At 50.4% G+C, this 22,371-nt stretch overlaps 3 protein-coding genes and 1 pseudogene across 7 annotated transcripts in view; 3 read left to right on the top strand and 1 right to left on the bottom strand.

The window, feature by feature from the left end:
* Positions 1-1,250, top strand: part of FAM118B (family with sequence similarity 118 member B) — a 52,180-nt gene extending 50,930 nt beyond the window's left edge. For 3 of the 5 annotated variants that reach the window (XM_033206194.1, XM_033206195.1, XM_033206196.1), the window contains one exon: positions 723-1,249. In XM_033206194.1, coding sequence (XP_033062085.1) covers positions 723-736 — 14 coding nt within the window. In that variant the 3' untranslated portion in view covers positions 737-1,249. Of the gene's footprint in view, positions 1-722 lie in introns of all 5 variants that reach the window. The other 2 variants (XM_033206197.1, XM_033206193.1) reach the window with 1 other exon arrangement.
* A 271-nt stretch (positions 1,251-1,521) lies between these two features.
* Positions 1,522-7,496, bottom strand: SRPRA (SRP receptor subunit alpha). The gene is made up of 14 exons (XM_033206179.1): positions 7,255-7,496; positions 6,578-6,661; positions 6,124-6,287; positions 5,750-5,910; positions 5,343-5,502; positions 5,056-5,209; positions 4,761-4,852; positions 4,541-4,659; positions 4,315-4,401; positions 3,842-4,014; positions 3,533-3,746; positions 2,956-3,119; positions 2,769-2,867; positions 1,522-2,622 (listed from the first exon to the last, which is right to left on the bottom strand). Exons 1-14 carry the CDS (start codon positions 7,369-7,371, stop codon positions 2,494-2,496), a joined length of 1,917 nt encoding a protein of 638 aa, XP_033062070.1. The 5' UTR covers positions 7,372-7,496; the 3' UTR covers positions 1,522-2,493.
* FOXRED1 (FAD dependent oxidoreductase domain containing 1) lies at positions 7,312-18,216 on the top strand. The gene is made up of 11 exons (XM_033206180.1): positions 7,312-7,856; positions 10,005-10,225; positions 11,505-11,615; positions 11,877-11,995; positions 13,447-13,541; positions 13,849-13,950; positions 14,314-14,390; positions 14,581-14,741; positions 16,491-16,620; positions 17,170-17,274; positions 17,526-18,216. Exons 1-11 carry the CDS (start codon positions 7,352-7,354, stop codon positions 17,778-17,780), a joined length of 1,881 nt encoding a protein of 626 aa, XP_033062071.1. The 5' UTR covers positions 7,312-7,351; the 3' UTR covers positions 17,781-18,216.
* Positions 18,217-21,693: 3,477 nt separating this feature from the next.
* On the top strand, positions 21,694-21,791 carry LOC117081899 (annotated as a pseudogene).
* The last annotated feature ends 580 nt before the right edge of the window (positions 21,792-22,371 follow it).

Here is a 22,371-nt window from a genome sequence, read left to right on the forward strand (position 1 = left end):
ATGTTACTTTGAACCTCACATTGCCAAATTTTAAAAAACACTATAGAGAATGATTTTCCTCTCCTACCCATTAACGATTCTATCTTTTCCTGTCAAGTCTATTACAATGTAGTGAAATGATCAGTTAATTTTTAAAGAAGTACTATTGGGTGTGGTGGCTCAGGCCTGTAATCCCAGCAATTCAGGAGGCCAAGGTGGGAGGATTGCTTGAGCCCAGGAGTTTGAGACCAGCCTGAGCAACATACCTAGACGTCGTTTCTACAAAAAAAAAAAAAAAAATTAAAACACTGCCAGGTGTGGTGGCTCAGGCCTGTAATCCCAGCAATTCAGGAGGCCGAGGTGGGAGGATTGCTTGAGCCCAGGAGTTTGAGACCAGCCTGAGCAACATAGCTAGATGTCGTTTCTACAAAAAAAAAAAAAAAAAAAAACATTAAAACTGCCAGGTGTGGTGGTGTGCGCTGCAGTCCCGGCTACTCAGGAGGCCGAGGTGGGAGGATTGCTTGAGCCCAGTGAGCTATGATTGTGCCACTGCACTTGAACCTGGGTGACAGAGAAAGACCTTGTCTCTAAAAAGTAAATAAAATTTTAAATAAATTACAAGATTCCTAGCATCTCCTGTCTTGCCTTCTGAAGGGTTAGGATTGACTTAAGTATCTGCAGCTTCCGATGCATAAACCTGTTTTGTGAAACTTCATTTTGTTCTCTTTTCTTTCTCCCCACAGGCTGTAGTACATGAGCGAGCTAGAGAAATCACCACCGTTAGACCAAGCTATAAGGCCCTACCACGGACAGTGTTTAACAAATAAACTTACAAGAACCCAACACAACTCCCAGAAAGTAACAATAGCCAGAGGTTGAAGGGCGGGGTAGAAGAGGGGGGAATGTTCCAGCGTAATCCTTCATACCACCTGGTTCTTGATATTCTGCTGCCTGTTCAAGAATAAAAGTGACAGCAGGACCCAGATGCAGCTCCCAACCCACTCCCCAGGCTGGACATGCTTGTGTCTGCACAGCACACCAGTGTGATACCTCCACTGACTGGCTGCAGCTCTGCATGAAGGACTCGGGGGCTAGATGCCATGGAATCACCGTGGCTCTTGTTGCAGTTTTGTACTCTATACTTGGTTTTTCAATTAAGCTTAATGGCTTTTTTAAAACATGACTTGAAGCTCTAGTTTTCTAGATCTTTTACAGTGTACAGTATTTTACATAACTGAGCTGTATTAAAAGCTTGTTCATTTACTTGCCAGTACCCTGGCTCTACTTTTAGAGTCATTGTAGAAAACTCTAACTTGCATCAAAGTACTAACTAATAAGCTTAATTTTAATAACCCAAATTTTAAAGGTTCTGATCTTTCACCTTGGGGTGATTTCATTGTTAGGACAACCGTTTACTTACCTGATTCCTTGGAGTAAACTTCTGCTCTGTTGTCCTGGCCATATCGAAGCCCTAGAACTATAGTTAGTGTGTTGTGGAATTTTAGTTTTGAATCCTGTATAAAAGAACTCCGAGACCTAAAGGGCAATTTATTTATGAAATTTATTTTCTTATATAAATTACTTCTTTCTCTGGGCAGACAGCCTTCACCTTATTGCACTAATAGCACATCTGTAATACCAAGCTACAGGACAAGTCTTAACAAGAGGTTTGTATTCTTCAACGTAGCACTTGTCTACCAGGCACTGTAGAGGGGAGTGATGAGGAAAAGCCAGGACTGCTTAGGAGGATGGGAGGGGAGGGGGCAACATATACCCTTCTGACAGCTGGTTTCCTCCCAGGAAGGGGAACATGCAAAGCTGACTTCTGGATTCTGGGAATGGGAAGAGTTGGGAGGCTGAGAAGCCCAATGCAACCTGCAGCTCACCTCCCTTTATTTCTGAGGGAAGCAGGGACTCATCTTTTGCTCACTTGTAACAAATCACTCCAGCCTAGCTGATGCTTGGGGGTAAACAATGGAGTAGGAATCATCATCAGAATTAGAATTAGCAGCAATTAACAGGCAATACACTGCCACAGTGAGGCGGGTGTCATCCAGGCCCTGGGGACCTGCAGGCTGTGTATCCTAGGGAGAGGTGCCATTCAAGACCTGGCCCTGGCTCCGGAAGGCTCTTAACCTAATGCAGCTGGGACTCATTAGGCTCAGACGGCTCCTGACCACACTAATTATTAGCAAAGCTCTGGTGTTGGGTTCCAACCATTGGTCAAAGCTGTAATGAGACTGAGTCTGTAGGCAGAGTGAAGGGGATGCCTGAGTAGGAAGGGGGAGGCCTGCTGGGAGAGGGTCAGTGGCCAGTGATTGTAACATGATTAGGCCCTCCTTGCAGATGGCGGCTGTGCTGAACGGGGATGGGGTTGGAAGGAGCCACAAGCCCCCTCACTCTGCCTTTGTACTACACTGAAAACAAGTTGCTCACATACTCGAAAGCACATTCTTGATACAGGAAGAAGGGCTTGTGGGGAAAGCGGCGATTTGGTATTGGGCAAGAGCCACGTTAAGCCTTCATGAGGGCAGCCACCACAGCCTTGGCATTGAGGCTGCGTAGGTCACAGTAGGTCTGGCCGGTGCCCACAAAGACGATGGGTTTGCTTGTGATGTACGTCATAGAAATAGCAGCTCCCACCTAAGTGGAGAAAGGGGACAGCCAATCAACACGAGCCCACCTTTCACTCACCCTCTCAGGAACAGGAAGCGCTGGAGCCAAGGTTTCCTTGCAGCCTCAGCTCCTTTGTGGAGGATGCCCATTCCACCCTCCAGTCTCACGTTTACCTTGTCATCAATGGTATCAAATTTGGTAAGAACAATGCCATCAATGAGCCGAGGTGTCTGAGCCATAGAATGGTCAGCCAAGGCTCTATTGAACTTGACCTGGAAAGAAAAAAGGTGATAGAAGTATAAGAACCATCTAAATTGACTAAAGCTTAAGTTGTAAAGGGAACTGGGCCCACACTCTCACCAGCTGGTCCACGGCTTCATTGCCTACTAAGGCTTCTCCTACAAACAGCACCAAGTCAGGTGTATTGACAGTAATGAGTTTGGCCAGGGCAGTCATCAGAGGGGCATTGTCTTGCATGCGGCCCGCCGTGTCCACCAGCACCACATCAAAGCCTTGGTTACGTGCTAAAGAAAGAAAGTGGTCAACTCTGAAAACCTGGACTACAACTAATCTCATTCCCAGCTTCCTTTCAAAAAATCCTAGTTTGGCTACCTGTTCACTGTCTTGGGCCCTGGATTTGGTTTCAAGGTAATGTGAGAAAAACTTGATTCTATGCTTGGCCATCACCAAACATATTCAGGAAAAGGAGGACAACAGGATAAAGGTGACCAAATTCAGGCTTCTTTGGTTAGGGTTATTAACTTTGCCTGCAACTACATCTGTTACCCAAAAGCAGGGCATGGAAAGTAACTGATCTGACTTTTTACTGTAATTAACGAGTCTGTAGTAGCACAAGCCTGATCTTCTGCAAATTCCAAGAGAACCAAAGGAGGAAAAGGGACCCCAAATAAGCCCCCAGACTTCCTGTGCACTGTACCAAAAGCAATGGCTTCCATAGCAATGCCAGCAGCATCCTTGCCATAGCCCTTCTCAAACAACTGCACCATGGTGCGGCCACCATGCTTCTCGGGAGGGTGCAGGGCACTCAAACGCCGGGTGTGTGTACGCAGCTGCTCCACAGCCCCAGCACGAAATGTATCACAGGCAGCAATGAGGACACTGAAGCCATTCTCCAACAACCAGAAGGAAATCTGTGAAAAAGAAGCAAGAAAAGTCACCTAAAGCCAGGATTTTGAGACACGAGAAGTACAGAAATATCAGCGACAAGCTGGGGAACGGCACTGACCTTGGCAAGATTAGTAGATTTCCCCACTCCATTAACACCGCAGAAGGTGACGACATAAGGACGCTGGCGGCGCTGGGCGTCCATGATGTCCCGGAGCATGTCTACACGACGCTGTGGCTGCAGAATCTGCACCAGGGACTCCTGTAGGGCTTGCTTTACTGTGGAAGTCACCGCTGAAAGAGGAGGTGGAGGAGGTTTGCAGCTGTGAAACTTAAATGCTCTCAAAAATGCCTAACAGCTTTCTGAGCTAAGGGGACTAAGACAGTTAACTAGACTCTCTTCCCAGAAATCCAGAACAGACGCACATTACAAGGACTGACTCATTTAATCCTCTCAATAACCCTTAAAATCTAGGTTACAGAGGTTTAGAGGTTAAGGATTTTGCCAAAAGTCACATACCTAGTAAGAACAGAGGTCTATGCACTTAACCTCTTGGTACACATAAGCACTTTCTCACTTAGGGCAGTACTTACTGCTGAACGTCCCCATCACCTTCCCTTCCAACTTGTTGGCAACAGATTCACAGAGCTGGACGGCAATGTCTGCAGCCACGTTCTTAGCTGAGGAGAGGGGGACAGGTAGGTCAGTTCCATGTCAGCAACAACCAATCTTTATGGTACAGGTGAGAAACGCTAGGTGACTCTGCTCTCAATGACCCGTATCCTGTGAACATGAATCAGTCCGGTCCTCAGAGCTTACCAATCAGATGATCACGCATCTTGTCCAGCACAGATTCCATGTCTTCACGACTCAAGCTCTTTGAACCCACAAGGCCCTTCAGCATACCAAACATGCCACCCAGTGTTCCCTTGGTGGCACTGCAGGGACAGGAGATGACACATACACAGCGAGAAGGTGGGAGTTGTATCTTACCCGTTTTGCAGATGCATGTGCCACCCCCCAACTGAAATCTCCCTACCTAGGTTTGGTGGAGTTTTGAGCAGCCCCTTCATCATCGGAGCTGCTGCAGTCCAGATCCTGAAGCTGCCCCCCAGGCCCGGTCCCTCGAATCTGGAAGATACATAGAAAGGAGATAGGGTCAGAAACACTAAGGTCCCCGAGGAAAAAGTCCACATTGCTCTATCTCTTTCATGTGGGGAAGCTCCAAGTATAACTTACCCCTCATTCAAATCCAAGTATCATGTTCCCACACTCCACTTCCTCCCAATTTGTTATTAAAGATGACCTTCACTTTGACCCCTGTTGCCTCTTACCAAGTTGATGTCCTCAGACAAGGCAGCCTCAGGGCTTCCATTGGTGGTGGGAGTACTGTAATCCAACGCTTCTTTGTTAGCGCAGCCACCCAGTTCCCACACCCGGGGTGCTTTTTTGCCCTTCTCCTTCGGAGCATCTGACTTCGTGGACTTGCTGCAACAGGTGATGATACAAAGGGTTATGGTGGAGAAGCGGGAAAGGAAACATGAGCCGGAGACCAGAACTCCCTTGCACCCATCATGTCTAGATCACAGTATTTTGAGAGTACTGAAGAAAGAGCGCTCACTTGGACTTCTCCATACCCCTCCCATGCTTCTGAATGAACTCCTCTCGCTTCCTGCGGATCAGCTCCTCTTTGGAAAGTTCTACTCCGTTCTCAGGACCCACTGGAAGACCTGACTTTTCTGCAGGGACGGCTTTGCTGGTAGCCAAAGGACCATCAGAACCTGTTGGGAAAAAACTTACTGAAGGAAAAAAAAAGACAATCTCAGCCACTAGACAATGGCTAAAAGTCTTCCAAATTGTTCAAAGGAAATTTGGACCAAACATCTTGGAGTTCACAAGGCCTAGGGATTATAGAATGGTGAGCATTTGAGTGAGAAGGAGGCAAGCAATGACAGAAGGAACACTTCAGTCCTCAGCACCATCTTAACACCTTTCATGTCCCAGTGTATCCAAAGAACTCAAACTCGCCTTCCTTCTTGGCCCCCTTTTTTTTGCTATTCTTTGCTTTTTCCTTGGGCTTTTCCCCGCGTGTCTCAATCATGGACCTCACAGGTTTCTTGGCCTTTTCAGAATCTTCAAATTTCTTCATGGTAGTGGGAGCTCGGATCTTACTGCTCTCCTCTGCTTCACTAAACAAAAAAGAGAATGGTTTATCTTTCTACCCCGTGCAGGAGGAAAAATAACAGTCCAGAGAAAGGACTCTCACACCCAAGAGGACAATGAGAACTGGGGAGCAAATCAGGAATGTCTTTGAACACACCAATTTACCACCCTTGAACCACCTTCAGAGAGATCATCAAATCAGGGAAATAAATTGATTTTAGAGAAGGCAAGCCTCTCACCGAAGGAGCCGCAGGAAGTCATTTTGGAAATCAAAAGTGCCATTTAATAAACTTAAAGCACTTTGCTGTTGGATCTCCGTGCGGTACTTGTCCCGAAACAGCCGGTGCACGTCATCTATCAATTTGTCTACATACGTCAGTGTCAGGATCTTCTGAAAACCAACCTGTTTAGGGGAAGAAACAGCCAACAGATCTGCTTACATGCCAGCCTAGAATGGAGGGACGCCAACTCAACCCTGGCTTTCAGAGATAGGTTCAGCTACCTGGCTGGTTTCCCTGTCCTGACAGGCAGCCAAGCTCCCTGCCTGGGCCCAGTAGCTGCTGTTTTCCCCCATCTACCTTTCTAGTTTTTTCAGTTACGTCATCATATACACTGGCTGCAATTAATCAGAGTTCTCTTAATAATCAGGACTATGTTAACAATGTAATCGTCCCTCTACAACACCCCACTTACCACAAACACCAGCTCAAACTGGTTGTCCAATTTATACTTGAGTGTGAGTGCCTCATGGGTGAAGGAGTTGTTACCTCCCCGTTCCTGGAGAAAGAGTATGTCTCAGTGTTCAGACTATCCCCAGAAAACCCAGGTTTGGGCCCTGGGTTTGGATTACCTTTGGGAAAAAGACTTTCCCTCACACTCAAATCTGTCCCCAGGACAAGAGGATGCTGGGGCACTTCTCACTGGCATTCCACCAGAAATGAAAGAAGATAACCAAGTTGGGGGAAGGAGGTGAGATGCAGCAAGGCACATAGGAGCCAAAACGGAAGTAGTCATATAAACAATCAGATTATTAGCAGCTATACAGCATTCAGTTTTGTAAAGGTGTTTTCCCATCTGTTATTTCACCTAGCCTCGAAACAACAAAACCAAGCTGCTGGGGATAAATGGAGCGGAGGGGAATACCAAAGGCGCCGGAATTCGGCTAGAGTCCAGACGCCGGAGTGGGGGTCGTCACTAAGTTGCAGGGTACCCTGAAGGGGACGAGAAAACGAAGCGGAGTCCGGGTTACGCGTGAGTGGTCAGTTTGAGGTGGGCGGGGAGGGTGGGAGGAGGCGCGGAATAGAATCGAAGGGACCATGGATCGGGTCAGGAAAGAAGAGCCTGGAGTTCTGATCCCACGGGGGCGGTACCTGCAGCAGCACGGAACGAATCAACGCGTTAACGGGCCCGGTGCATGAGTCGCTAACGCCCTGGAAGCACCAGAGCACAAGCCCACCCTTGGAGAAAATGGTGAAGAAGTCGAGCATGGCGGCAGCGGCAGAGGAGCTGGGGCCGGCGCCGGGAATTCAGGCCGCGATAGCCGCCGCTTCCTGCTGCGCCAAGCGCGGGACACGTCACACCAGCGGCCCCGGAAACCGGCTCAACCGCACTTCCGCTCGGCACGCCGGGTGCCCTCCCCATCTCCGCCCGAGGGCGCGCAGGCCTGACGTATCTCAAGGCCAGCCAATGGCGGGTGGGAGCGGGCCTGGGCGGGGCTCCCGGAGAGGTTACGGGGAGACAGCCACCTATAGCGTGGGGGGCGGAGCCCTCAGGGCCGCTGGCCAATTGGCGCGCTCGTCTGAATGGCGTTTGGCGCGGAGCAGTGACGGCTGGGATAATAGCGAGGCAGCTGTGCCGCTCTCAGAGGGTCCAGGTCTCAGAGGGGCCATGATTCGAAGGGTTTTGCCGCACGGCTTGGGCCAGGGCCTCTTGACTCGGAGGCCAGGCACTCGCAGAGGAGGCTTTTCTCTGGGTAAAGTTGAGGACGACAGAGGGTATTGTGGTTCCGGGGTGTCCCCAGCCTCCGACTGTGTGTCCTTCAGGACCCGAAACCGTGGCCCACACTGGCGGGACAGTGGGTCGGCTTGGGGAAGGGGGTAAGCTTGCCTACCAGAGCTTGTACGGGCTGTGCAGGTGTATGGCTCCCAAGGCAGCCCTTCTCAGGTGACAGATCTCACATCATTCTACGTTTACCGCTTACAGTCAGACTGATTGATAGGTGGTACAGATGTGCATTAAGTCCTGCCCGCGTTCAGGATGCTGTACTTAGTGCTCTTGCGGTGAAGGAGTGAAGAGAAGACGGGATTCAGTGAATGTCCTGGAAGATGGCTAGAGTGGACCTAGAGAGGGAAAATTTCAATAGACAGTAGGCCAGTTCAAGACTGGATAGAGGCCGGACGCGGTGACTCACGCCTGTAATCCTAGCACTTTGGGAGGTCCAGGCGGGTGGATTACCTGAGCTCAAGAGTTCGAGACCAGCCTGACCAACATGGTGAAACCCCGTCTCTACTAAAAATACAAAAATTAGCTAGGTGTGGTGGTGGGCTCCTGTAATCCCAGCTATTCGGGAGGCTGAGGCGGGAGAATCGCTTGAACCCAGAAGGCGAAGGTTGCAGTGAGCCGAGATTACGCCATTGCACTCCAGGCTGGGCGACAGAGCGAAACTCCATCTCAAAAAAAAAAGATTGGATAGAACTCAACTTAAAGAATGCTTTGCACTGCTAGCGAGTATAATGGTGGAAGTGCATGGAGCAGGTGGGAACTGAGATCAGCCTTGAAGGATGTTTACTGGCTTAAGAAAGATGTGTGTTCCTGTCTCTAAATAATTGAGTGCAGATTAGGAGAAAAATATTGTTCTTATGCAAGGAACTAGCAAAAGCCATCTAGATAGACAGTGTGAGTAGTAGCATGAAATACAGTGTGGACAGGTGAGCTAAGGCCAGACCAAAGAAAGATTGCAGTGCTGCTGAGAAGAGTTTGAGTGAGGTATGAAATGGCAAAATGATTACTTTATTTAAGGTACTTACTGAGCACTTACAATATGCCGGGTGTTGCCATAGGCTGGAGATTCAGTGGTGAAGGTAAACACAGCCTACCCCCTCATGGATTTTAGAGTATGTAACAATACAAACTCAAAGCTGCAATTGTGTCCAAGAGACCATGTAGAGTTTGAGCTGATCTGGGGGTCAGGAAAGGCTCTCTGGAGCAAGGAATTAGCTAGGCAAGGAAGTGGACACGGTTTCAAAGCAGACAGCACGTGTAGGTTCCCTGTGGTGGGAGGAAATAAGGTGCCATCAAGGAACTAAAGGGCCTGGAGTGTAGGGGAGGATAAGATGAACAGGAGCGAGATTGTGCAGTACCTTACAGGCTCTGTTTAAGACTTTGGACTTTGGTTCTTAGAGTAATGGAAACTCACTGAAGGATTTTAATCAAGAGTGTTTGTGATTAAATTTGTGTTTTGAAAAGATATTTCTAGCTATATTGTAAAAATGTTTGCAGCAGGGGTTGGGGTGGAAGTGGGGAATCAGTGGGAACAGTTAGGATGCTTTTGTATTTGTCCAGTTGAGAGATGATAGTGGCTTGGCCTAGGATGATGGTGGCAGAGGAAGAAAGGGGACAGATTGAGGAGTTACGTGGAAACCAGAGCCCTCAGGACTTGATTATAGATAGGATATAAATGTAGGTTTGGTTGTGGTGATGGATATCCAAGATAAGGTGCTGCTTAGAGGTGCCATGCTTCAGAGGGTGCCGTGACTTGGGGTGTGCCAGGGCCTCTTGGTCCAGAGGTCTGGAAGACCCAAGTGGGGATGACGGTGCAGTTGAATATGTGAGCTGGGATCAGGAGAGGTCTATGCAGGAGGTAATGTAGAAAATTAATTTTAGGGAATTGAATCTTGCAGTGCTCGGCACAATGCATGAAAAGGGAGACTGATGGCATGTGGACTATTCAGAAAACTGTGGCAACACTGTTGGGTGCAAGGTGACCTTATGAGACAGACTGACAGTGGGGACTGCCAATTCATGTGTCTGTTTAGCTCACCTTTTCCGGTGTCCATTCTCCAACCCCCCAACCATGTGGGAAGGAAATGTGTGGCCCTCTGACCCTAACTACATCCCACAGACTGGGATGGAAAGGTGTCTGAGATTAAGAAGAAGATCAAGTCGATCCTGCCTGGAACGTCCTGTGATCTACTGCCAGACACCAGCCACCTGCCCCCCGAGCACTCAGATGTGGTGATCGTGGGAGGTGGGGTGCTTGGCTTGTCTGTGGCCTATTGGCTGAAGAAGCTGGAGAGCCGACGAGGTGGTATTCGGGTGCTAGTGGTGGAACGGGACCACACGGTGAGGCCTGGGGTAGGGCAGAGTCATGAGTGGGGCAAGAAAGATGACTCACATTTTATTAAGGACCCTAGGGACAAGGGAAGGAGAGGAGGGGAAGACCTCAATCTCAGGAGATCCAATGGGCAGAGATTGTGCTTTGGACCTTGTTGAGAAATTGTCCTAGGATCTTCCTCGGTCAAACCAGGAAGGTTGGCAATAAGGTTTATTCTTTTGAAAGCAGATTTCATAATATTGGATTTTTCGAGATCTCACAGCTCTGCACTCAAGCTATAATTAAGTGTCTCAACTTTCTTTTTTTTTTTTTGAGACAGAGTCTTGCTCTGTTGCCCAGGCTGGAGTGCAGTGGCACGATCTCAGCTCACTGCAACCTCTATCTCCCAGGTTCAAGTGATTCTCCTACCTCAGCCCCCTGAGTAGCTGAGATTACAGGGACACACCATGAAGCCCAGCTGTTTTTTGTATTTTTAGTAGAGATGAGGTTTCACTATGTTGCCTAGGCTGGTCTCGAACTCCTGACCTCAAGTGATCCTTCTGCTTTGGCTTCTCAAAGTGCTGGCATTACAGGCATGAGCCACCATTTCCCGCCCTCAACCTGCTTCTTTCAGGTCCCATTACTTGTGAGGTTTTTGCATTTTATTGTATTTATTTATTTTGAGACAGGGTCTGGCTCTGTTGCCCAGGCTGGAGTGCACTGCAGCCTCCACCTCCCAGGCTCAAGTGGTCCTCCCACCTTAGCCTCCCGAGTAGCTGGGACCGCAGGCATGCACCACTACACCTGGCTAATTTCTGTATTTTTTGTAGAGATGGGGTTTCGCCATGTTGCTCAGGCTGATCTCGGATTCCTGAGCTCAAGCAATCTGCCCGCCTCAGCCTCCCAAAGTGCTGGGATTACAGGCATGAGCCACCACCCGGCTGGTTTTTGCACTTTAGATGTTCCCATTTGCATTGCCAGCTAGCCATGAATCTTGCTACTTTACTTCAATCATAACCTTTCATTTTCCAAATGGTAGATCAAATGTTAATCGTCTGCCCTTGGACTTCCAGGCCATTACCATTTTGTACCACTGTGTCAGCTCTTTCCAGATGACTGACCCTCTCTGCACATCCGCTGCTAATGATTTTAGACACTGTTGCCTTCAAGTTGACATATGCATGGGTCTTAGATTATAGAGTTGCAGATAGGACTCCCCTTCAACTTTAGGTGTATAGCTCAAAGCTTTCACTGTGGTACTCTAGTCACATGTGATAGGTTACCTCAACTTTTCTTGTCTTTCCACAGTATTCACAGGCCTCCACTGGGCTCTCAGTGGGTGGGATTTGTCAGCAGTTCTCATTGCCTGAGAACATCCAGCTCTCCCTCTTTTCAGCCAGCTTTCTACGGAACATCAATGTAGGTGCAATGATATTTGGGATGTTGGGGTGGTAACCCCTCCTTTAGCCCAGAGTGGGGAGGAGCCCAGCTAGCAAGGTAGCCAGAGAGCAAGAATGGGTCAGTCAACAAGAAGGGGGGGGGGGCCCTGGCCTTTCTTCCTAGTGGTGGGTGCCTCAAGGTCTGGGGCACTGAGCCCGGGGAGCTGTGGGGGAAGAAGGCGGAAAACTCTTCCTTGCATCCTTAAGTCAGTCTCTTTCAGGAGCTTCTCTCTGCACACAGGAGTACCTGGCCGTAACCAATGCCCCTCCCCTGGACCTCCAGTTCAACCCCTCAGGCTACCTCTTGCTGGCTTCAGAAAAGGATGCTGCAGCCATGGAGAGCAACGTGAAAGTGCAGAAGTGGGTGCCTGGCACGGCCTCTCAGTTGCTTTACAGCCAAAGGTGTTGGGTGGCTCCTGCACCAGATTAGGAAGGGAGAAAGTGGAGTTGATAAGACATCCCTGCGGTCTAGGGCCTCAGTGTGTCAGGAAGGAAATACACAGACCTGCGATGCCCGGTGAGAGTGCTGTACCATGGATATGGACAAAACACTGCCAAGTGCTTCTTAATTTGTCAGAGCATGAAAACCACCTGGAACACATCCCAGACCTAATAAACTAGAATCTCTAGGGAAGGAGCCCACAAATCTGGGTTTTAACAAGAACCTGAAGTCAGGAGTTAGCAAACTTTTTCTGTAAAGGGCCAGATAGTATGTATTTTAGGTTTTGCTGGCCGTACAGTCTGTTCTAACCACTCTGTTATCACAGTATGAAAGTAGCCATAGACAGAAGCACAAATGAAGGAGTGTGGCTCATTTACGAAAACAGGCAGCAGGTCAGATTTGGCAACCCCTGCTCTAAATGATTCTCATGGTCAGGTGAGGGTGGGCATCTTTGTGATGCAATATGGCCAGAGGCTTTATTTTTATGTTTATTTAACAAACACCCAAGTCTCACAGTGACATAAATATCCTAAATGCTGTACAGATATGAACTCATTTAATCATCAGAACATCCCCATTTTACATATGAGGAAACTGAGACATAAGGCACTAGTAAGTGGTGGCCGTGGGATTTTATTTGAAGCCAGCAGTCTGGCTTGGGAGTGTTCTGTTGGTGCCTCCGCTATGAGGCAGCTCTGGGGGACAGTGTCCCAGAGGAGATACCTGTACTCAGGAACAGGATTGTAAAAGGAGTGGAGAGGAGGTGGATCCAGGCAGGAGTGGAGGGAACAAGGTTACCCCCTTGTTGTGAAAGTTAATGGAATAGGCTGGGTGCAGTGGCTCATGCCTGTAATCCCAGCATTTTGGGAAGCTGAGGCAGATGGAACACCTGAGGTCAGAAGTTCGAGACCAGCCTGGCCAACATGGTGAAACCTCATCTCTACTAAAAATACAAAAATTAGTTGGGTGTGGTGGTGTGTGCCTGTAATCCCAGCTACTCAGGAGAATCGCTTGAACCCAGGAGGAGGAGGTTGCAGGGAGCCGAGTTCACGCCATTGCACTCCATCTTGGGCGACAGAGCCAGACTCATTTCAAAAAAAAAAAAAAGTCATGGAATAGACCGGGATAGCAGGGAGTTCTGTGTGCTGAAAGGAGACGAGGGAGTAGGGAAGGAAAGGCAGTCAAGGCTGAAGAGCCTGCCTAGGCGGCTTGGTCTTCAGCCACTCAACAGTGAGGACAAATAGGGGCATTTGGGGCAGAGAAGTGACATGATGAGCTGGACTCCCCACTTGCGAGGTCGGGGTCCATACTTCACCCCTCTGCACACTCTCCTCTCTGACACACATGCCGACCCACATGTTTATCTCAGACAGGAGGGAGCCAAAGTTTGTCTGATGTCTCCTGATCAGCTTCGGAACAAGTTTCCCTGGATAAACACAGAGGGAGTGGCTTTGGCATCTTATGGTGAGGCTTGCTTGCAGAGGGGACAGCTTTTTCCCTGAAGGTAGAGACTAAGGGGTGCCACAGGTTGGGAGTCTCGGGTACCCCACAGCCAAGCTGAAGGAGAAACACTTTCCTCCCGTGTCGTGGGGACTGCCCTGGGCCATGCTAGTTCTCTATCCTTCAGCAGGCTTTGTCTCTGTGGTTCAGTTGGTCAGGATGACCTTTCCTGGCTTACAAGCCCTCGAGAGGGGTTGGGGGCACAGGAAATACAATCCGAGAGCAGAAGTCCTCATCTGTCTTTGTGACAGTTCTCTTTTTCTTATCACAGGGATGGAGAATGAAGGTTGGTTTGACCCCTGGTGTCTGCTCCAGGGGCTTCGGCAAAAGGTCGAATCCATGGGAGTCTTTTTCTGCCAGGGAGAGGTGACACGTGAGTCTGAGCTTGTTTCCTCTAGTAACTGGGGCATAGGCCTAGACTAGGTCTTATCTTCTCAGTCACAGGCTAAGAAAGGGCTGGGGGGAAAGGGGTCTCCCCTGAGAGCAGGTCCTAGGCATCCTGACCCAGGTTCCTCACTGAGCTGCGCTGTGACTTGTGATCTGCTTGATGATTGCACCTCAGCACTGTCCTGTCAGAGTGTAGCCAAGCTCGTGCCAGCTCCCTCATCTCTGTTTGCTTCAGTGTCTGTAGGAAAGCTCCCATCCTTCCAGCTTTCTTTCCTTAGGAAACAAGTGAAATCCCCATTTCCTTCCTTTTCAGGGCCTCCAAGGCCAGTTTTCCTATTCCTCTCTGCAGGTTTTGTCTCTTCATCTCAACGCATGTTGACCACAGATGACGAAATGGTGATCTTGAAAAGGATCCATGAAGTCCATGTAAGTTTCTAGTTTGGTGATGTCCTGTACCAAAATGGAGGGACAGGAAAGGTAGTGACTCTCCTTGTTTTGGTCTTCTTTGACCCAATTTCCAGTATGGGTAAAACTAAGGCTCAGGAAGCAGTGCACCTCTCAGGGTGCCTGGTATGTGGTCCAGGTCTTCCCACCCCTCACTCTCTGGTGCCCGCAGGTGAAGATGGATCACAGCCTGGAGTACCAGCCTGTGGAATGCGCCATTGTGATCAACGCAGCCGGAGCCTGGTCTGCACAAATCGCAGAGCTGGCTGGTATTGGAAAGGGGCCGCCTGGCACCCTGCAGGGCACCAAGCTACCTGTGGAGCCAAGGAAAAGGTAACTGTCCTCTGGGAAGCTGAGGAGGTTGGTGAGAGAAAGAAAGAAATGACATCAAAGTTGGATAGCATGTGTGTGTGTGTATGTGTGTGTGTGGGGTTGGGGAGGGGGTGTGTGGGGGTGTGTATGGGGTTAGGTCTCGAGAGGGTGTGTGGGGAGTTTAGGGAGGGTGTGTGTGTGTGTGTGTGTGTGTGTGGACAAGGTTGGGGAGGGTGAATGTGTGTGTTTATGGGGTTGAGGAGAGTGTGTGTGCATGTGTATGGGGTTGGGGAGGATGTCTGTGTGGGGGGGTTGGGGAGAGTGTGTGTGTGTGTGTATGGGGTTGGCGAGTGTGTGTGTGTATGAGGTTGGGGAGGGTGTGTGTGTGCCTGTGGGGTTGGGGAGAGTGTGTATGTGTGTGGTGGGGGTTGGGGAGGTGTGTGTATGGAGTTGGGGAGGATGTGTGTGTATGGGGTTGGGGAGAGGGTATGTGTGGATGGGGTTGGGGAGGGGGTGTGTGTATGTGTGTGGGGGGGTTGGGGAGGGTGTTTGTGTATGTGTGTTGGGGGGTTGGGGAGGGTGTTTGTATGTGTGGGGTTGGGGAGGGTGTGTGGGGGGGTTGGGGAGGGTGTTTGTGTGGGAGGGGTTGGGGAAGGTGTTGTGTGTTGGGGGTGGGGAGGGTGTTTGTGTGGGGTGGTTGGGGAGGGTGTTTGTTGGGGGGGTTGGGGAGGGTGTGGGGGGGGTGGGGATGGTGTTTGTGTGTGGGGGGGTTGGGGAGGGTGTGTGTATGGGGTTGGGGAGGGTGTGTGTGTATGGGGTTGGGGAGAGGGTGTGTATGTGTGGACGGGGTTGGGGAGGGTGTGTGTGTGTATGGGGTTGGGGAGGGGTTTGTGTGTGGGGGGGTTGGGGAAGGTGTTTGTGTGTTGGGGGTGGGGAGGGTGTTTGTGTGGGGTGGTTGGGGAGGGTGTTTGTTGGGTTGGGGAGGGTGTGTGGGGGTGGGGATGGTGTTTGTGTGTGGGGGGGTTGGGGAGGGTGTGTGTATGGGGTTGGGGAGAGGGTGTGTATGTGTGGACGGGGTTGGGGAGGGTGTGTGTGTGTATGGGGTTGGGGAGGGGTTTGTGTGTTGGGGGGTTGGGGAAGGTGTTTGTGTGTTGGGGGTGGGGAGGGTGTTTGTGTGGGGTGGTTGGGGAGGGTGTGTGGGGGGGTGGGGATGATGTTTGTGTGGGGGGGTGAGGAGGGTGTGTGTGTGTGTGTGTATGGGGTTGGGGAGGGTGTTTGTGGTGGGGGGTTGGGGAGGGTGTGGTATGGGGTTGGGGAGGGTGTGTGTGTGTATGGGGTTGGGGAGAGGGTGTGTATGTATGGACGGGGTTGGGGAGAGGGTGTGTGTGTGTGTATGGGGTTGGGGAGGGGTGTGTGTGTGTGTGTGGACAGGGTTGGGGGGGGGTTGCCAGCCATGCTGTTTCTGTAGTTCATAACTGCACTAGGTGTGTGTGTGGTTGGGGAGGGTGTGTGTGTGTGGGGTTGGGGAGGGTGTGTGTGTGTATGGGGTTGGGGAGGGTGTGTATTTGTATGTGTGCTGGGTTGGGGAGGGTGTATGTGTGGGGGTTGCGGAGGGGGTGTGTGTGTATGTGTGTGTATGGGGTTGGGGAGGGTGTGTGTGTGTGTGGGAACAGGGTTGGGGAGGGTGTGTGTGGGTTGGGGGTGGACGGGGTTGGGAAGGGTTGCTGGCCATGCTGTTTCTCCAGTTCCTAACCTCACTGGTTGTGGCAGGTATGTGTATGTATGGCACTGCCCCCAGGGACCAGGCCTAGAGACTCCGCTTGTTGCAGACACCAGTGGAGCCTATTTCCGCCGGGAAGGATTAGGTAGCAACTACCTAGGTGGTCGTAGCCCCACTGAGGTAAGCTGAGTGGGGTGGGACATGCTGGCAAGGAGACATAGAATAATTGTCATGAAAGAATAAGGCTTTTGGCCAGGCACGGTGGCTCACGCCTGTCATCTCAGCATTTTGGGAGGCCAAGGCAGATGGATCACCTGAGTCCAGGAGTTGGAGACCAGCCTGGCCAACATGGTGAAACCCCGTCTCTACTAAAAATACAAAAATTAGCTGGGCGTGGTGCTGGGTGTGTGTAATCCCAGCTGCTTGGGGGGCTGAGGCAGGAGAATCGCTTGAACCCAGGAGACAGAGGTTGCAATGAACCGAGATCGCACCATTGCACTCCAGCCTGGGCAACAAGAGCAAAACTCTGTCACAAAAAAAAAAAAGAAAAGAAAAAGAATCAGGCTTTTCTGGGGGGCTGCGTGCTGTGTTAATTGATATTAGATCCCCTCCAGATTTGAACTGGGACCATTTCTCCCTGTCCCCTATCTGCACAGGGATTGTTAAACAAGTCTGGGTCTGTCCTTGTGTCCCAGGCAATGTAAGCCTTGTCCCCACCTCTCACTCCAGGAGGAAGAACCAGACCCAACAAACCTGGAAGTGGACCATGATTTCTTCCAGGAGAAGGTGTGGCCCCATTTGGCCCTGAGGGTCCCAGCTTTTGAGACTCTGAAGGTAACTGGCAAGGGCTGGTTTTCCTTTTTATTTTTGGACATTGGATGGGACAGATGACGTTGGTCCCCTCACACCTGTGCACTGCCGTAGTCCCTCCATGTCACAACTGCTAAGGAATTTGTTGGACACATTGCATTCCATAGACCCCTCAGCAGTGGGTAGATGGTACTTTGTGATGACCCCTGACGAGGAGTGAGGATAGAGTGTGGCTGCAGCCTTCCTGAGAACCCCAGTGTTTTGTGCACCCGCAGGTTCAGACAGCCTGGGCCGGCTATTACGACTACAATACTTTTGACCAGAATGGCGTGGTGGGCCCCCACCCACTAGTTGTCAACATGTACTTTGCTACTGGCTTCAGTGGGCACGGGCTCCAGCAGGCCCCTGGCGTTGGGCGAGCTGTGGCAGAGATGATACTGCAGGGCAGCTTCCAGACCATCGACCTGAGCTCCTTCCTCTTCAACCGCTTTTACTTGGGAGAGAAGACCCAGGAGAACACCACCATGTGAGCATGTGTGCTCTGCACTGGCTCCACTGGCTGGCATCCTGGCTGTGTTCACAGCCTTCTCTGCTGCTCTGGTCTTCCCCAGCACTGTGCTGGGCCTTCTCCCCTCCCCAGTGTCCTCTCCTCTCAGGCAGGCCATTGCATCCACATGGCTGGGCAGGCACAGGCACTGAGGCCCAGGCCAACAGCAAGGGATGAGTGGAATCCTAGGACTGATCTGTAGCCCATGCTGGTGTCCCCCACCAGGGCGATCCAGCTGGAGGCCTGAGCACCCTGGCCCAGGACTGGCTCCATCCTGGCACTGACCAGGAAAGACTGCCTCTGACCCTCTTAGCAGACAGCCCAGGCATGGGAGCATTCTGGGGCAGCCTGGCTCAGGTTTCTTGATTGTCTGTTTACCCTATCCATCAATCAATACATGTGATTAACTCCTTCCCTCCGGTCTTCTGTCTCTTTTCATTGTACAGCAGGAGCTTTTGAAGCACCCCATTAGCCTTATACCAGGACAGGGAGCTCTTTGACAACAAAACAAAAAATGAGCACAGACCTTTCACCTTTCATTAGTTAAATCCTTGAGCGGTGCGGTATCACACAGATTATGTGTCCATAGTCTTAGCAGGAAGATTGGGAATTTGGCGTAAACCATGCCACTGTTTCCATGAACTCAGGTTACTTTTTACCAGATTACTCTGATTTTGTTTGGTGTGCCACCAGGAATCGCTGTGTGGTTCTTTGCTTTGTATACATGAGCACATCTCTTGCCCAAATAGAATTGAGTTTCATCCAAGGCATAAATGCTCAATTTTAAGAAGAGCTGTGTGCCTACTTTGGTTCTGAAACCCCACTTAGAGCCAGCAAAAATGGCCTTGGATCACAGCCTTCCTGTTCCCAGCAAGCCTCCACAAGCTCCAAGATGGCGGATAGAGTCCTTCTTAGATCCTGGGTGGTAGGTGTCTTGCTTGTAAGCAAGTACCTCCCATTCCTGAGTTCCTGCAGGGAGTTGGTTGTAAAGAAGAGGGATGGGTTTGCCATGTATTCTACCAACATTTATTCAGTCCAACTGTTGGCCAGGCTCAGGGTCACATGTTGAGATATACCAGCAAGCAAAACATAGTCCTGTCTTTGCTGGAACTTTCATAGCCCTGCCCCTCCTAGCCCCTCATCCCTAGATCAGATACAGTGTGACCCCCACAGTGCTGGCATAAGCACACAACACAGACACCTCACCCAGGGTGGGAGTAGGAGGGTGGCAAAGGGGTTTCTCCATGAAGCTTCTCCAGGGAAGTTGACCTCTGAGCTGAACCTAAAGGATGGGCATTTAGTGAAGTGAATGCAAGGTGGCCAAGGAAGGATCCAGGCTGAGGGCAAACCATATGAAAAGGCCCAGAGGCAAGAACTAATAAGATTCAGGGATTTGTCCTAGTCTACTTGGGCAGCTATCACAACATACCCTAGAATGGGTAATTTATAAATAATAGAAATGTATTGCTCACAGTTCTAGAGGCTGGGAACTCCAAGATCAAGGCACCAGCAGATTTAATGTCTAGTAAAGGCCTGCTCTCTGCTTCAAAGATGGTACTTTCTCACTGCATCCTCACATGGCAGAAGGTGTAAGGCAACCTCTTTCAACCTCTTCCAAGAACACTCATCCCTTTCATGAGGGTACAGTCCACATGATTTAATCACTTTTCCAAAAGCCCCACCTCTCAACACTATCACATTGGGTATTAGGTTCCAACCTATGACTGTAGGGAGGACACCAACATACAGACCATAGCAGGATTCAGTATGACTTTTTCTGCCTGGATCGTGGAGTGCAAGAAGAGGAACCAGAGCCACTGAGGGGTTTTAAACGGGAGCAACACGATCAGATTTTCCCTTTAGAAGAATCACCTGGGTGACCTTGTGGAAAGCAGATGAGGATGTCAAGGCAGTAAGGAGGCCAGATGGAGGCTGTGGTTGCAGTCCGTGTGGCAGAGACAGGGAGTGCCTGAACCATCATGGTTCCCAGGGTGATGCCAGCAACAAGAAGTGGGTTAAGTCGGATGGCCAGGTTTCTGGATGGAGGTACTGCCCCTCCCAGAGATGAGGAGCACCAGGGAGGAGCGAAGTGAGGGACAGAGTGAGTGGTGCAGTCTGGGATGTGAATGAGGGGTACCTGTAGGGCATCCCTTAAATAAGGAGTTGGGCTGATTGGCATGGTCCTTGGGGGACAATCTGGGCTACAGATAGAGATGTGGACATCATGGAACAGGATGGCATCACCCCAGAGGGTAGAGTAGTGGACCAAGGAGGGAAGCTGGAGGGACCCCACCAACATTTAAGGGACAAACCAAAGAAGGGGACACTGAAGAGGTACCCACAGAGACAGGAGAAAAACCAGGAGAGTGTGGCGTCGTGGAAGCTAAGGAGGAAGTGATCACAGTACCTGCTGGATTCAGTCCCAAGTAGTTCAGTGTTGGCCTCATTCTCGAAGAGCAGTTTCAGTGGAATTTGAGGACTGGACATTTGCAGAGAAGGAGAAGTGAATGGGAATAGAAACAGCTGGTAAACTGCCCACTCTGCCTCGAAAGCAGCCTTTGGGGTTGGGCGCAGTGGCTCACAGCTATAATCCTACCACTTTTGGGAGGCTGAGGTGGGAAGATCACTTGAGCCTACGAGTTCGAGACCAGCCTGGGCAACATGGCAAAATCCTGTCTCTACAAAAAATACAAAAATTAGCCGAGCATGGTGGCATGCACCTGTAGTCCCAGCTATTAATACTTGGGAGGCTGAGGCAGGAGGATCACTTGAGCCTTGGAGGTTGAGGCTGCAGTGAGCTGTGAGGCACCACTGCACTCCAGCCTGGGTAACAGAGTAAGACCCTGTCTCAAAAACAAAAACAAAACAACAACAAAAATAGTGGCCTTTGTGGAGAAGGATGAAAGGGAGGGAAGAATTGATGGAGGTGGGCCTTACTAATGGCAGAGGAGGAGATGTGCTACCAGAGAGGTAACAGCAGAAGCCCCTGGGGTTAGGGTGGGGGGCCCAGGCCTCAGGCAGAAGGCAGAAGAGGAAGAAGGCGGTGCTGAAAGACAGGAAGGAACTTGCCAGGGATATGGAGGAGGGACAAGTCAACATCCGGGTTGACCCTGTGAGATTCCCCTAGGTGCCAGGCAGTTGCTCCCCCTCCCTTCAGCACAGACATTCCAATCTCAGGGTGAAAGGGAAAAGGCCTTCAAGTGTTTCTCACCCAGAAGCTGCTCCCTTCCACACAGTGAGTACTATGTTTATTAAGAAGCACTGAGACCTGTAATCCCAGCACTTTGGGAGGCGGAGGTGGGCAGATCACTTGAGGTCGGGAGTTTGAGACCAGCCTGACCAAATGGAGAAACCCCATCTCTAGTAAAACAAAATTAGCTGGGCATGGTGGTGCATGCCTGTAATTCCAGCTACTCAGGAGGCAGAGGCAGGAGAATTGCTTGAACCCTGGAGGCGGAGGTTGCAGTGAGGCGAGATTGCACCATTGCACTCCAGCCTGGCCAACAAGAACGAAACTCCGTCTCAAAAAAAAAAAAAAGCACTGAGCAACTCCCCTGTCCTCCCACAGGGCTCTACTTCCCCACTGAGCTGTGCAGAGCTGGGAGCAAACCTTCTTCATCCTTGCCCGACACTCAGCTGTCCCAACGCCTGGCCCATACTTGGCTACTTGGCGCAGTCAAGTCCTGTTTATCTGAGTGTTCCTCAAGTGTCCCTCTGCTCTGGCTGGAGCCTGAAGAACCATCCCTGGCCTCGGGGAATTTTTACTTTAAAATGGGAGCTAAGCAGCCAGAGCACAGGGTCTTTATAATGAAAAGCACTACTGCCTTTGAGGGATGGAGGTGGGAAGGGCTGGGTTAAGCAAAGCTTTCCTGAATAAGCTGCAAAAATGGGCCTTGATCCCTTTGTAGTTCATAAGCATGATATTTGGGTGTTCACGCACATGTGTGAGATGTGCCTCCCTTAAACCTTGTTAAGGGTTGTTACCTATGTGATGTGAAAAAAAAGAAAAAGGAAACAAACAAACAAACAAAAAAATAGGCCTTGCTAGAAGAAGGGCGTTTTGCAGAGCAGAGCTGGGCAAAAGGAGGGCCCTGGGTGGAGGTATACTTGGTAGAGTCAAAGCAAACTGGGCATTTGGGTGCAGGGCCAGGTGCCTGATCTACTTTATGTAGACTCATCTAATCCTTGCAAGAACACCAGCGTTCCATCTCTCCAAGCTTCATGTCTCCATAATTTGATGAGGGAAGCAAGCCTAGAAAAGTCGCGTGACTTCACCAACGCCACACAACTAGTAAGTGATGAGCGCTGGTTGTGAACCCAGGCAGTTGACTCCAGAGCCCTCCCAGGATGGGCAGCTCATCCGCTTTGGCGGGCTGGTGAGAAAAGGAGGAAATCAGACTGGAGGGGGAGATCATGAATCTTACGTGGCCTAATTAAACTACCTCCACCCTCCAGCATTTCGTGCACAAAGTTTGAGGACAGTGTTTTCCAAACTGGCATGCCCTGTAGCAAGACGCTCAGGAAGACATTCACATTTCTTGTAGACTGAAACAAGGGTGGGGCATGCTCCGTTC

This window comes from Trachypithecus francoisi, unplaced genomic scaffold (genome assembly GCF_009764315.1).
Source record: "Trachypithecus francoisi isolate TF-2019V2 unplaced genomic scaffold, Tfra_2.0 Lachesis_group8, whole genome shotgun sequence".
NCBI classification, from domain to species: Eukaryota; Metazoa; Chordata; class Mammalia; order Primates; family Cercopithecidae; genus Trachypithecus; species Trachypithecus francoisi.

What these genes read in the sequence shown, in the direction of transcription:
- FOXRED1 (XM_033206180.1), top strand. Translation starts at nt 7,352, where the DNA reads ATGGTGAAGAAGTCGAGCATGGCGGCAGCGGCAGAGGAGCTGGGGCCG. An exon ending in CTGCCAGGGAGAGGTGACAC is followed by an intron (nt 13,951 to 14,313) that starts GTGAGTCTGAGC and finishes TCCTCTCTGCAG; the next exon opens with GTTTTGTCTCTTCATCTCAA. An exon ending in GTGGTCGTAGCCCCACTGAG is followed by an intron (nt 16,621 to 17,169) that starts GTAAGCTGAGTG and finishes CTCTCACTCCAG; the next exon opens with GAGGAAGAACCAGACCCAAC.
- SRPRA (XM_033206179.1), bottom strand. Translation starts at nt 7,371, where the DNA reads ATGCTCGACTTCTTCACCATTTTCTCCAAGGGTGGGCTTGTGCTCTGG. An exon ending in TTCGTTCCGTGCTGCTGCAG is followed by an intron (nt 6,662 to 7,254) that starts GTACCGCCCCCG and finishes CTCTTTCTCCAG; the next exon opens with GAACGGGGAGGTAACAACTC. An exon ending in AATCTACTAATCTTGCCAAG is followed by an intron (nt 3,747 to 3,841) that starts GTCAGTGCCGTT and finishes TCTTTTTCACAG; the next exon opens with ATTTCCTTCTGGTTGTTGGA.